The following is a 14884-nucleotide window of genomic DNA, read 5'->3' on the forward strand; positions in this document are numbered from 1 at the left end:
GTAGCACAGTGGGTTGTGAGTTGGGCTGTGAAGCACAAGGTCAACAGTTTGAACCCACCGGCTGCTCCTCTGGAGCAAAAGGAGGCTTGCCACTCCCATCAAGAGTTACAGCATGGGGAACCCACCATGAGTTGGATCAACGCCACGGTAGCAAGTTGGGTAGCAAGCCTTTGCTCTCAGGGAAGATTCTGGAAGGGGTTCCCGTGAGCCTCTAGCCACATCATCAATCAAAGTGTTTAAAGAAACCGTATTTCAGATATGCCAGTGTTTATTTGTAACCCAATAACTAACACACACGGTGCTGCTGTGCAGTGGGGAAGACTGACGTGTGCCTGCGGGTTCCTCTGATGCCTACGCTCCTGGCCTTCTGGCGCTTAGCCACACTTCGTGTGTGTGTGTGAGGGGGGGGAGTGCCTTTGTGGTTTTCCCAGGTTTAAAACTTTTTCCAGGAGGAGAGAGTCTCATCTCTCTCAGAGGAGGCTGGTGGCTTTGAACTGCTGACCTTGCAGGTAGCAGCCCGCTGTGTAACCACTACGCCACCAGGGCTTGTTACTGGTCGGAACTGGACGGATGGCAGCGAGCTTGAGTTTTGAGAGAGGACACGTGTTTATAGTGGGGGAGCTGAGAGATGACAGCGTCCTCTTGTTCCTGCCCCTCTCTCCCCAAACACACTGAGCTAATCAGTTCCCTACTCTGTCCGCACAAGCATATCGGCTCCTGAGTGATACTAAGTGGACCACAGAGTGACCTGCTTAGCTGGGACACCTGCACCAGGAGCAGGACCGTTCCGTTCATCAGGGAGGTGCCCCCTGGGGCACAGGTCCAGCCTGGCCCTGCGGCTGCTGGGGCCCAAGCAACGTGCCTTAGTGAGCTGACCACTCTGCTTCCATGGCCCGCATTTCAGCTAAGTGAGCACGACTCAGCTTCTCAGTGGAGACAGGGGCATTACATAAGACACGCAACTTCAGGGCACGCTCGTGGACTGCGGATTCAGGTTTGATGGTGCCACTAGCAAACAGGACTGCAGATGATGTGGTTTGGCTGGGGGGGGGGGAGGGGTGGGGGGGTTGTCAGTCCCGGGCATCTGGTGGAGCTCCAGGTACATCTATGTGAACATCTGAGTTGTCCTTAACACCCACTTGGCCCGTGGAACACCAGGGTGCAATTCTATAGTCCACCACACGGGGCCGCCCTGATTCAAATGGCCTAAGTGGCGGCCCCTGGCTGCCAGCTTGCTTCAACAGCTTGGAAACTCAGGCATATGATTCACAGGTCTTGGGTTTGAACAATCCCCTGGGCGGGAGGGGGAGTCTCCGCATGGAGGGCCTGGACCAACCACTCAGCTGCCCTCCACCTGGAGGCCCACCCCCACAGCAAGGAGGCTCTTGTTAGCCAGGGGGCAGGCAGTGGACTTAACCCCATGGCCCTGCATCTTGGGCAGCTACCTAATCCTCGCTTTGATGTGAGGCGAAAGGCAGGGGAGGGGACCCGGAGGGAGCAGGAGGCTTCTATTTCTCCCACCGACACAAATTAATAAAAACAAAACCTAATTCCCCTCCTCTCTTACCCATTCTTTTTCCTCCTCAATATTTTTCCGCTTTCTAAGATTCTCTTTGTGTGTGTGTGCGCGTGTGTTTGAGGAGCTTACTATTTGGCTGCCTTCCGAAGCAATGGGTACCGTGACAGATGAAAGACTTGTATTCATCGTGTAATTCAGAATAAAGGGGGGGAAGCGACCGCTGCGCATTTAAGATTTTAACAACCTTGCAATTTTGTACAGTCGCTTCCCCACCCGTTCTTTTGAAGAAATCGGCTTTTATTCTGTTAATAACTAACCACAGTTGTAGCAGCATGGATCCGATTAGCAGTTCTCCCGGTACAAAGGGGAGACAGGGGAAAAGCTGTGAGCAGGGTTGCCAATTTGTCCACCTGGGCCCCCAGGAGGAAGATTAGATGCAGCGTTGGCCCGCTCTCTTTCTTCCTCTTGGTCGCTCTCTTTCTTCCTCTTGGTCGCAGCTCTGGGCTGCCTGAGAGATGGGCCTTTTGAACGGCAGGGCACTGGCTCGCTTTCAGAAAAGCTTCCCTAGATCCCTGCTTCCATATCACTAAATCTCGCTCATTTTCTGCCTGTTCGTGTGGTCACTTGGCGTCTCTGTGTCCGGACACGGGGCACGTCTTCCTGATGGGTTAACCTTTTCCTGCCACCCTCATGCCCTAGAAGCAGCCTAAAAATCCATGTGACCTGGTCGTGGCTGTCCACAGCCTGGAGATCAGAAGAACTAGATGGTGCCTGGCTACAAGGACACTCTGAAACGTACGACATTAGAAGGCTCTGGACAGAGAGGGGAAAACGTGGAAGAAAACCCCACAGTCTAAAAGAGACCAGGCTTATCAGTCAGAGGCAGGGCTGCCTTAGTCACCCTTTGGGCCAGGTCTGAGCTGACAATCAACCCCTAGGACCGGCAGGGCTCCTGAGGACAAAAGATCAGAGGGTGAGGAGAGGGGAAGGGAAGGAGGCAACACCGGGAGAGCTGGGTGGAGGAAGTGAGGATGGTCCCCTGAGGGGCCCACAGCAAGGGAGGAGTTAGGTCAAGATGCCCGTGAATTGCTGAATGTAAAACTATGATCGAGTTCACAAGAAAACGTTAAAAGTTTAAGCCTCCCTCTCCCGCTGGTGTATAACCACTCCTTAACAGTTGATCTTTGAAGGCTATGAAGTACTTGTCTGATATACTTTGACATCACAATACAAAACACCACTACATGTACTTTCAGGAAGAGTTGTTGCATAACAAAGCTTTGCTTAGCCAATGGGCAGACTTCTTTTAAGCTCCCCAGTCTTGGGAGATTGCTGAGGGCTTGGGACCAATGTTCCGGGCATTGGGTGAGGACCAGGACGGCCAAGCAGAGAGGCATATCGTCACGCCTCTTTGGAGGCCAACAGCTCAACTCTTGGTGAGCACTGTGCAGGGGATGGGTGGGCCAGGCCTACTACGACGGAGGTGGGCTACGGGGCTCCTCGCAGAGCAGCACATTGGAGACTGTGGTACCAGAGAGGAGGCATATCTTCCGGACCACATTCTTATGCTTTCTTTATCAATTTCTTAATTGGGGGTTTAAATGGTTGCCCAGCATGGTTTTGAAACATATATATAAAGATGTATTTTGTTTCGTCACTTTCAAATATCTACAGCGCATTACTCATGAGCTGCTGGTCCAAGTGGTCCAGTGACTGGGCTATTTCCGCGCTCCAGGCGTCTCTAGCCCGTGACGGCAGAGGCTCCGCTCCTGAATTCCTGCTTCTTCAAGGGGACGGCGAGTTCAGGTGAGCTCCTGGCTTACTTGCCCGTTGTTGTTCTTGGCACCGGGCATAATGGAGAGCAACACTGACTGTCCTCAAAGCCTACCGTGGGCTGCTGGGCCACCCGGGCTGCGCTCTGTTCTGTGATGACTTTGAAAAGAGAGAGATCTTGAAGTTGGGTCTGGAAGTGTAACTAGGAGTTTGTCAGGTTGCTATGGGAATTCCAGGGGGGAGGAATGCTATTCTTCAATTCTACTTGAGGAGCAAAGACGTGGTCAGAGTCGGGGCCAAAGAACCTCACAGGAAATACAGGGTGATCTCCCTGGGGCGATACAGTGGTTCACCCAAAAGTTGGTGGTCCCCACCATCAGCTGCTGTGCAGGAGGAAGAAGTGGCCTCCTGCTGCACTGTTGTGCTGTGCTGGGGGTCGCCGTGAGTCGGGATCAACCGATGGCAGTGGTTTGGGGCTAGGGCCTCTGATAAAGGGCAATGGCAAGACAAACAGCCACCCGTCATGGCTCCGGTCTCTAAAACGCATGAGACGTTTGTCTTTTTTCAAGTGGAATTTAAGTGACGTGACTATTGGATTATGTGCCAAATGGACTTAAAGTAACAATTGTGAGAAGAAGGGAGACTGTTATTATATCCCTACTCAGCCTGAGAATATTGATCTCGCAATTTTTATTTTTTTTGGTAACCCTTCTGTAGGGGGGTGGGGGAATGCCCAAATGTCTACAGATGGGCTTTCGGACTCCACTCCAATACCCCTCATTCACAATGATATAACTGTTTGTTTTGGATCTTTTGATACCTGATCCCATCCACACCTCATGACCACACAGGCTGGTGTGCTTCTTCCATGTGGGTGTTGTTGCTTCTGAGCTAGATGGCTGCTTGTTTATCTTCAAGTCTTTAAGACCCCAGACGCTGTATCTTTTGATAGCCAGGCACCATCAGCTTTCTTCACTACATTTGCTTATGCACCCATTTTGTCTTCAGTGATCATATCAGGAAGGTGAGTCTCAAAGAGTGCCAGGTTATCAGAACAAAGTGTTTCTTGTGTTTAGGGAGGCCTTGACTTGAGTAGAAGCTCAAAGTTTCTCTGCTATCTTAATACTCAACATATAAATATAGATATATTGGCCTCTATCCCTTTCATTATAAATTAATATATTTACATGCCTATAGCTATACCTCTATAAATAGCTTTTGCTTCCGACTTCTTTCCTCTATTTCCTTTCACCATCCTCCTGTCCCACTATCACGCTCACGCTCCACTTGGCTCTCAGTAATTCCTCTCGGATACATTGCACTTGATCAACAACCCTAGCCCACCCCCTGCGCCCGCCTCCCCCCTGCCCTTCCCAGGCTCCCAACCCATCCTCTCCCACGTCCCCCCGGGTTACAAGGAAGGGACAATTCAACCACGGTGCAGTAAGCACTGATGAAACACATCATTCCTCTAATTTCTGAATGACCCAGTTCTACCTTACAGATCCGGCTAGACTGGGCACACACACTGGTACAGATAAGAGCTCTCGACACATGGAGTTCAGGACAAATAAAACCCTCAGGAACAGTAGTGGGAATAGCGATATCATGAGGGGAGGGGGATGGTGGGATCAGGGGGGTAGGGGGACAGAGGCGGAATCTGTCACAGATTGGATTTATAGACCACACCCCAGGAGGATGAACAACAGAAAAGTGGGTGAAGGGAGACAACAGACAGTGTAAGACACAAAATAACAATAATAATATATAATTGATCAAGGATTCATGAGGGAGGGAGGGAGGGAGGGGAGGAGAGAGGGAGGGAGAGGGAAAAAAGAGGAGCTGATACCAAGGGCTCAAGTAGAAAGAAAGTGTTTTGGAAATGTTGATGGCAACATATGTACAAGTGTGTTTAATACTATTGAATGATGGATTGCCGTAAGATTTGTAAGACCCCCCCCAAATGATTAAAAATATAGTAATTTTTTATTCCTGTGACATTATTTGCAATTGAGCTACGATTTCTAGGAAGGTCAGAACAGCATGCTCCCCTAAGTGAAAAATGACTGAGCTTTTCCGTGACCGGCACATACCCGCTGTCACTGCGGACGCCCGCTTACTCTACCTGCGAGCCAGCCAAGGGGTGCTGCCCAGACACAGCTGGCCTCTTCTTCTGAGTGGCTGCTAGAACACCACGCGCTCCTACTGAGACCCCTTACGCTTCAGGTCCCTGTACCCGTGAGTCCCCTCCTCTTGGGCTTCTCACTCTCGGCTGCCTGGGACAATCACCCCAAAATCCAAACTCATCGCCACCAAGTCACTTAGGACTCAGAGAGACCCTAGTACAACAGGGTAGAACGGACCCGTGGGTTTGTGCAGCTGTTGCTTCCTCAGACGGCGGGTGGTTTGAACTGCTGACTTCAAGGCTAGTGATCCAAATGCACAAGCCACTACCACCCTGGGGCCTCTTGAACCAGCCCCCCGCCCCGAGAGCTGAGCAAAGCAGTGCCCACTCACGAGCACAGAGCCCCTCCTCCTGGGGCGGGCCAGGCCCCATCCGGTGCCCAGGCTCCCCAGGGGGTCTGTGAAAGGCCCTGCACCCATGATGGAGGTGTGCAGGTCAGTGGGGACTTGTTGAAACCGAGAATGCTCTGGCCTGGGGGGTCTCACCTAAGACCCCAAAGCAGTGGTTCTCAACCTTCCTCCTGCGCGACCCTTTCATACAGTTCCTCAGGTTGTGGTGACCCCCCAACCCTAAAATTATTTTCGTTGCTACTTCATCACTGACATTGTCACTGTTATGAATCGGGTGGCCCCTGTGAAAGGGTCATCTGACCCCCAAAGGGGTCGAGACCCACAGGGTGAGAACCACTGCCCTAAAGGCTCACAGATCGGTTTCTCCAGCTTTACTCCAGGGGCCAGTGTCAGTGGAACATGCCCAGAACCAAGTGCTGGAGACTTGCTCCTTCCTTCCGTTCCCAACCCAGGAACCAGCCCAACCCTGTGCAGAAGGCTTAGAACAAATCCTTCCCCCACCCCTCTCTGAGCAGCCTTGTCACCCGTCTCTGCAGGGGCCGCTCCTAGGAACCCCTCTGCCTCTCCCAGCACCCACTCCCTGCAGCAGCCAGATGCTGAAACCCTTAGAAGCCGAAATCATGCCAGTCATGCCTTCTTGGCCTCCCAGAGGTTTCACGGGGCACTTGATGCACATTTCTCAGTGCTCACATGACCTTGGAGAACAACCACTAGCAGAAGGCGGGCAGTGTGAGCCTGTCCAGAGGTACCTCAGAAGAAAGGCCTGGCTAGCTTCTTCCAAAGACCTCAGCGTTGAAGACCCCATGGAGCATCGGACTGACAGCAGTTAACCACAGGCCGGCCCTTCTGTTCCATGCCTCCCTAGCAGACTACCAGTGGGGCCCCAGCGACACAGGGCCCCTGGCCACGGGATAGCAAGCACTCAACAGCTGGGGCTGCCACTCCTCTTCCGGGACACCCCCTTCCTCGTCACACTCCCAGGGCTCCCTCCTGCCCATCTTCCAGGGCCATCTTCCCTCTAGCCACAGCCATGCACTTGTGAAATCAACGTCGGCCTGGTGTGCACGCACACTCCTGCCTCTCAGAGCACACTTTCTAGCTCCTGGGCGTTCCCCCAGGCCTGAGGCGGGGCCGTGGCCCCAGGAAGGGCGGCAGGGAGGAAGGAAATGAGTGATGGGCTGGCCAGTTTTCCGGGGATGTCACCTAACATTCTCCAAGCAAAAGCGCAGCAAGGCTACACCCTGGGCATTTGGCGTGGGCACTTAATGGAGTTCCCAAGTACAAACTCCGGTGTCACTTTCTGTGCGGACGGGAGCATCAGAGCATGAGCCACCCCGGTCCCATCGTTTCTCAACATGCAGATGTGGATTATGAAAGATGAATGCCTTTTAGGATTGGTGCCGGCATTCCGTTTGTCTCCTGCCGAAACCAATTCTGCTCCTCATCAGTCAATGACAGCCCACATCACCCCGTTATGGAAGAGAAACCAGAGGTGCATGGGTGTGAATGGAGAATCAGCAATGAAGCTGATTAGTGAGAGACTTAACGGCTATGATCAATCAAGGCGTCATCGTCATCCTGCCTTCAGGGTGGTGGGACACTCCGGGGCTGCCCCGTGCTAGTACCTTTAGCAACTCTGAACAGAAGGCCACACCCTCTCGAGGGACAACCTGACCTGATGGGCGAGAGCGTGGATGATCACTTCCCAAAAATGCAATCTGAGGGCTTTGGGCACGTAACTCCTTAGAGGCTACAATCAGCTCCTGGGAAGATCTGGGACTTTCAGGCTCCACTCCGGGCCCTTGTTCCCAGTGTGGCTGGTAAACAGCGGCCAACACCCACAGCATTCCAGCAGTGGTCAAGTGCAAAGACAGGACAGGATGTCTCCCAGCCCCAGCAAGAGGACAGCGAGCAAGGTGCTTAGAGTTTCCTCTGCAGAGATCGAGGAGTGGGTGTGGATGACCCATCAATCTTGGGGACAACCCCCCTCCACCCACACACACTGCTAATTGTATTCAAGCTCACTGCCATTGAGTGGAGGCCTCTGTGGGTTTCCAAGACTAACTCTTTATGGCAGTAGAAAGCCTAGTCTTTCTCCAATGGAATGGCTGGTGGTTTCAAACTGCTGACCTTGGGGTTAGCAGCCCCACCTGTGACCACTAAACCACCAGAGCTGCATGCTAGGTGTACAGAGCAAGGGAACTGCACAGCCCAGAAAGTGCCCTGGGGGTCCTCACTGTCCACCCCCCTCACCCCTGACTGCAGCGCACCAGAGAGGGAGGAGGGAGGAGTGGAAACCAAACAGGGCAGCCCCTCCTTCACACTGCTCACAGGCCATCTCTCTCTGGCCCCTTGGTCTCTGCCCCCCTCAGGCAATGTTATACAGCTCTCTCAGCACTGCAGATAAATGCCCACTCAACCAAAGCCTTAGCACAAAGGGGTTCTGCCTTAATCCTGTGGGTCAAGACCTACCTAGCTCACCCAGCTCAGTGTCAGGAGGTACCCCTCTCCACAAGCAGCCTCCAAGGCCCGAGAGCACTCAGCGTGACTCACTCTGTGGGCCTGGGCCGAGAAGCCCACCGCAGCCTCGCCCACAGTTTCCTCTCACTGGGCTGGGACCTCCGGGTCCCAAGGACCCGCTCCACTCCCGGCTCCTCATTCCTGATGGCAGGGAGGCTCCCCTTCCTGCTTCTCAGATGGTTCATCTTAAGCCCGATGGACGGCAAACTGACCGACCCACTGGTTAGAGTGCTGAGTTTCCACAATCACAGTGAAACCTGTTCACAACCACTCACAACGGAGTGCTATGATCGATCCGTGTCTTCCCCACCTTCTTCCCCAGGCCCAGCAGGAAAAGTCACGTGAAAGGAGTTGCTAAGACTGGCTAGAGGTGCCCAGCTAGGTAATCCACCTGAACACCATTACATTGGGTCAGTCAGCATCTTGGGACCCTCTTTAAAGTTTTAGGGTCAGCTGTCACGTGGAGAAGTAGAGTGGGCCCAGCTGCCTCGGAGCTGGGCGGTGAGTGAGGACAGCTGGAGGGGGGGTCTGTGCATTGACACGATGACTTCACAGGCTCCTGATGAGTTGGAACGGACTTGAGGGCACCGCACACCGAAACCACTCAGTCCACACCTGCAGGGCAGGGCGCCCAGGGGTGCTGGGCGACAGAAGTTCAGCTCTGTGGCCCCGTCCTGGCTTCTGATGCTGTTTGTGGGGAGCTGTCCCTCCAGAAACATGGCTGGGGGCACCCATGACCAGTCCCTCATCTCCCCAGCTGAGACCGGGCTTTGCATGCTAAATCAGTGACAGAGAGGACAGGGGTTCCGGTATCTTGTAACGAAGGACTGAGTGAGCCATGCAGAGTGGCCGGCTCCTCTTTCCAAGAGGCAAAATAGATTGTAGCTCTTTTTAACTGCCGCTAAGCATTGTTTGGAAAGGATCTGAAATTATTGTTTTGCGTAACATACAAATATTTTACTTTGTCAGGGAAAAAAAATGCTGGCTTAAGTTGGCGTTGGCTGGTAGGAGCTGCTGAATTGATGGTTCCTGTGCTGCCGGAGATGAAAACACGGCATCTCCGTGGAATTGTGGGCTGACTTCCCCAGCCTGCTCCCACTGCCAGGAAACGGCGGGCACCTGCCCGGTTGCAGGCTGTTGCAGGGTTTCTGCCCCGAGAGGAGCCGCGGAGGACTGCTGGGTTGGGGGTAGGGGATTGGGAAGGCCGCCCCTGGGTAGGGTGACTGTGGTCAAATGCTCCTCACAGGGTAACCAGGGGAACAACGTGGAACCCTCTGCAGGGAGGCCGACACCTGACAGCAGGGCCCAGCACGGTAAGTGAAAATGCTTGTGGGGCGGGTCAGGCTGGCGCCTGAGCGCGGAACCTGGCCAGGGAGTGGTTGGGTGCAGCGCCCCTCCTCCCCCACCCCAGCCCCTCTCCGAGGTGCTAATCTTGATAAATTAGACCAGGAACTATCATTTCCGCTCGCCGTAACCCTTCCTGCGCGCTCTGGCCCGCACCTGGCCCGGCACCCACATCCATTTTTCTCTTTCCCATTAAGGCGTCCTTCCGGGATCCGCTCGTCTCAAAGTCAAATTAAGCAAGGAAATGAGTTTTCAGAGCACAGTCTCTCCATGCTTGCACCGAAGAGAGAAGCTGGCTGAGCACCTCCCCCGAATGCTCACCAGAACCCGTGGTCCTGGGGGGTGGGATGGAGCTCCCTGGGGGGTGGGGGGGGCACAACCTGACTCTTGAAAGCTCTGTAGTCCAGAGGCAGGCCAGCTTGGCCTGGCCACCCCTGCGGGCTCTAGAGACCTGTGATCAATGGACAGCAACTGGTGCTTCCTTGTTTGTGTGGGTCAAGGCTGCGGAGAAGGGCACTGTGAGGAGGCCCCCTGGCAGCAGCACCGCCCAGCCAGGGCTGGATGGGGAGGTGGAGGGGTTGCCCAGGTGATAGAGGAAGATGTGGAGCAGGAGCGGGACCTTGCTGCAGCCCCTCAACAACGACCCCTCTACGCGGGCGGCCCAGCTTCCCTTGACCACCTTTCCCACCTCCGCCAGCCAGCCTGCAGTCTGGGCCTGAGCGGGAGGTCCAAACGCGCACCCAGCCAACGCAAACCAAGCGCACTGCATCCAGTCGATGCTGACTCACAGCGACCCTACCTACAGGGTAGGGAGGAGTGCCCGGCGCATTTCCGAGACTGTCACTCTTGACGTACGTCCTGTCTTCCTCCTGCGGAGCTGGTGCCTTTGACAGTACAGGGACCCGGGTGCTAGAGTTGGTTGGTGGGATCTCAACACACACAAAATAGAAGCCACCCAGGACCTGGGACTTCATCCCGTCACCAATCTTGGACTGGGCTCGCGTCAATCACACGGCAACCGATTTGCTGGTGACACGAGTGATGCTGGGGTTCACTCTTCACCTCTGGGTGCAGCCTTGCCTTCTCCTTGTCTTCCACCTTCTGAACCTCCTCTGGCCAAACCCGAAAGAGGCCCTTGTCACGGGTCGGAAGAAGGAAGACTTCCATCGTACGAAAGAAAACGGAAGGTCCTGGTGGCAGCAAAGCCTCCGTGCTCTCCGACTACCTGCGATAACGTTCCGGACGCGTTGAACAGAAAGGACGGACAACCTGCTTAAAGCAATACGAATCACATTCCTGCCAAGTCCCTGGGTTTTTCCGGTGAGGACACATCGAGCTTCTCTGGCTAACTCGCGTGGTCCTGCCGAGTCACTCTCGAAAACACTCCACGCCGGCCGCGGGCTCTCTCCACGCAATCGAGCTGCAAGATGCCATCGTCGCCAACACTCACGGCACTCCGGCGGCCTGTAACTTCCACGGGCGCGTCCCTTGGTCTCCGCTGTAGTTGCCATCATGGTTGGCACTAAAGGTTTCTACGATTCATAACAGAAGGGGCATCAATGTCTCATAGTAGCCGGGGCAGCACTTGGCTGGGTGCCGGCTTCTCTATATGAACACGTCTCATCTTCAGGAAAGCCCTGCTGCGGGCTGCGGGTTATTATCTCGACTTCCCAGACGCAGAATCTGCGACACGGGGAGGCTGTGGGCCCGGCCCAAGGTCACAGAGCGGCTCGAGGCGGTGGGATCGGAGGGCGACATGGTGCCAGCCAAACGGAAGGAAGACGAGCAGATTAAGAAGCGGTCCGCTTTTCCAGTTTCACGACATTCCGCATGCTGTAGCGTGGCCCTCTGCAAAGCCAGAGGTGGAGGGTCTCTGGGGCTGTGGGGTTCGGCAAGGTGGGAGCACACAGGTAGTTCCAACAGCACCGCGACACGCCAACTCTTCAACCAGGGAGTGGGCCCACGCGTGCTCACTTGACGGTCACGCTTCACAATGAACACGTCAGGACGCTCTGCACGTATGTCACATGTGCGCCCACAGTCTGTATGGTGACATTCCGTGATCAACTAGGGGTGACATGGAGAATGGGCTCAGAGAGAAGGGTTTCATTCTGTTGTACGGAGGCCGCTGCCCGTCGGAACGACTGGAGGGGACCTACCAGAGCAGCGAGCACGGGACAGCGGAGGGATGGTGAAAGGCGGTTGCCACACGCTCCTGTCAGGATTGAAAATGTATCAGCAGCTCAACAGCGCCCCTGCTGGCGACAGGGAAAGGTGCGTGCGGGGCGCCAGGCAGGGCAGGTGGCAGGAGACAGCTACCAGGGGCTTGCTGATCAGGGTGAGTGGGTTGCTTGGTGGGTCCGCATGGACGAAGGGTGACATAGCACAGCTGTGTGAGCTCGAGCAAAGACAATGGCCCCAAGGAGGCCCGATTCAGCAGGGGCGCCTCGTTGGAATACACGGGCTGATAGGAACATGAACTGCGCACCCCAAAGCAGCCAGAGCGCAGTGGGTGAGAAGGCCTTGAGGGGGTGCTACCAATTCCGCCTCTAGTCAGCAGAAACCCGACATGCGCAATGCTGCAGAATCGGGGCTTGCACGCACCGAGGACCCTAACAACAAAGAAACGACAAGCAGCCAGTCCTCCTCAGAAATCTCTCTAATGAACCAACTTAGTGGCCTTTACCAACCGAGGCCTGTATTTAGCAGATTCACCACAAAGGCATACCAAAAAACAAACAAAAGCCCAAACCCCCAAACTCACTGCCATTGAATAGAGGCTGACTTACCCAATAGGACAGGTTAAAACTGCCTCTGTGAGTTTCCAAGTCGACAAATCAGAACGCCTCATCTTTCTGTCTTGGAGTGGCTGGTGGTTTCAAACTCCTGACCCTGCTGCTAGCTGCCCAATCCATAACCCACTCTGTCACCAGGGCCCCCAGGGTAAGCATGCGCAGACCCGCCCAGGGCTGGGAGAGCCCACGGGTGTGAGGACACCACTGTTCTCGAGTCTTCAGGAACTGGGACCCCTAGGCGCTTCGGTGACATCGCCAAGCTGCACCTGGCTCCCAGGACGGGTAGGGGTCACCCAGGAAGTGGTCTGCGGACTGCCGCCGGCGCGCGGGGTCCCCGGTGCGTCGCGAAGGAGAAGTGGAGTACCTGGAATACTTGCAGGAGAGATGGGGCCGGACCTTGACTGGTTGCTCCCGGCAGGCGAGCCCACGGGGGAGGGCGACGGGCCCCCGGGGATGCTGGCGAGGTGCGGGGAGGCGTGTGGGGAGAAGGGGGACTGTGCCGGGTTGCTCTGATCCCCCTGGCTGCTCGTGGACCCCGAGGCGCTAACTGCGGAGCTCAGAGTTGCTTCCGTGCCCGTGGGGAGGTCGTCAATGGAGCCGGACAGGTCCTGCGGAGGAAGAACAGGCCGGTGAGGAACACGTACCCGGGCAATAACGAGGCTGCTGCCACCGTGCGGGGAAACCTCACCCTCACCGCTCAGCGGCACGGACCCAGACTGAAACTGCAGTGATGAGAAAGATGATCATGAAGTATCTGGAGAAATACGTTTCATTAAAACCCAACAGGCCCTTTCGAGAGATGTTCTCTTTCTTCCCAATGATGGACACATGTCCCGGGGACACCAAGCAGGTGTCCACGGCAGAACCACCCCTATACTTCCCACGGAGACCGCCAGCTCGGGAGTCGCCATGCCCAGTGGGGTCACGCTCTCGTGACTCACTGGGCTTTCACCGGCACATTTCCCAAAGAAGGTTCTCAGGCCTTTCTTCCTGGTCTGTGCGAGGGAGGAATTTCCGCTGAGGCTGCTTCAGCACCCGAGCTGCACACAGACCACGTGGGGCGGAGGCTGTACGTGAGGTGCATTGGCCAGGACTTGAACCTGCCTGGGCGGAGAGAACGCGACCACAGAGCCTCCAGTATTCTTAGAAGAACAGTCATCGATTGCCCCAGGAAGAAGGGCACCACGCTTCCCCTAGACCCATCCTCGGAGAGCTGTCCTCCCAGGTCCAGTGTCACAACGGACAGCACCTGTGGGTCACTGGTCACTACAACAGACTCCCTGGCTTCTTAAGGAGCATTTCCAGACCTACGCCGACAATTACAGGCTGTGGGTGCTTCACTTCAGAACAGACTGTGCATTTCAGCCCGGGAGATGCGGATATGTAATGGTGAGCAAAATTTTGACTACACACCGTGAGACATTTCTACTTGGTAAAGCAACCACAAGCCGGCCATCACCGCAAGAAACACGTGAGCACCGCTTGTCTGCCGGCTTGTCATATTGCGGCGGCTTCCAAGTCGGCGCGACGCCTCAGGTTAGGTCACTGGTCTTACAGAGAGCAGCAGGGTGGGGCCAACCGGTGTGAGGGCAGCTTCCAGACTGAGAGGGACTAGGAAGCATTTGGTAATCTTCTCCTTACAATAAAAAGTAACAACAAAGGCCAGTGAAGAGCTTACAGACAGTGGCGGAACACTGCCTGGCGTGGTGGCAAAGGACGGGCACCAAGGGGAGTGGTCTGTTCCTGCGTGGGTAGAGCAACGCTTTGGGATCTGCATTTGCTGGCGTGGTACAACTTCAAATGAGGGAAAAACCACTGCAGATCCCCGTTCATAACCGGAATGTGGAATGCACGCGGCAGTAATCCAGGAAAATTAGAAGTTGTCAAAAATGAAATAAGCTGGTTGGAGAGCAACATCCCGGCATGAGTGAGCTGAAATGGAGTGTACTGGCCCCTTGGAATGGGGTAATCCCAAGGCCTACTGTGCTGGGAGTGGGGTCTGCAGAGGGTGCCGCTGTATTTACTGTCAAAAAAAGGATTTCCAGAGCTCCCTTTATTCCTATGCTGTCAATGAGGAACAACCGGCACGAGCCTGTGACAGAGACCAGTCAATGCGACTTCTATCCAAGTTTATGCACAAGTCACTATGCCAAAGGTGAAGAAATGAAAGATTTCTATCAACTTCTGCAGTCTGATTGGAATATGAGGAAAAAGGACTGGAGGGTGGACAACGTGGTCTTGCGGACAGAAATAACACTAAAATCACACGAGACAATTCTCTAAGTCCAACAACCAGCTCATCGAAAATACTTGAATAACATGTTTTTCAACATAAACAATGGCAAAACCCTCACCTGATGAAAACGCTCACTCGTGTAAGAAGACGGCTAGAGGCTAA

The 14884-nt window shown here is 54.7% G+C and overlaps 1 protein-coding gene across 5 annotated transcripts in view; it reads right to left on the reverse strand.

Annotated features, from left to right (window-relative positions):
• Positions 1 to 14884, reverse strand: part of ARID1B (AT-rich interaction domain 1B) — a 405831-nt gene that overhangs the window by 108526 nt on the left and 282421 nt on the right. For all 5 annotated transcript variants that reach the window (XM_075554341.1, XM_075554339.1, XM_075554340.1 and 2 more), the window contains exon 5: positions 12851 to 13094. In XM_075554341.1, coding sequence (XP_075410456.1) covers positions 12851 to 13094 — 244 coding nt within the window. The remainder of the gene's footprint in view (positions 1 to 12850; positions 13095 to 14884) is intronic.

This window comes from Tenrec ecaudatus, chromosome 7 (genome assembly GCF_050624435.1).
Source record: "Tenrec ecaudatus isolate mTenEca1 chromosome 7, mTenEca1.hap1, whole genome shotgun sequence".
Lineage (NCBI taxonomy): Eukaryota > Metazoa > Chordata > Mammalia > Afrosoricida > Tenrecidae > Tenrec > Tenrec ecaudatus.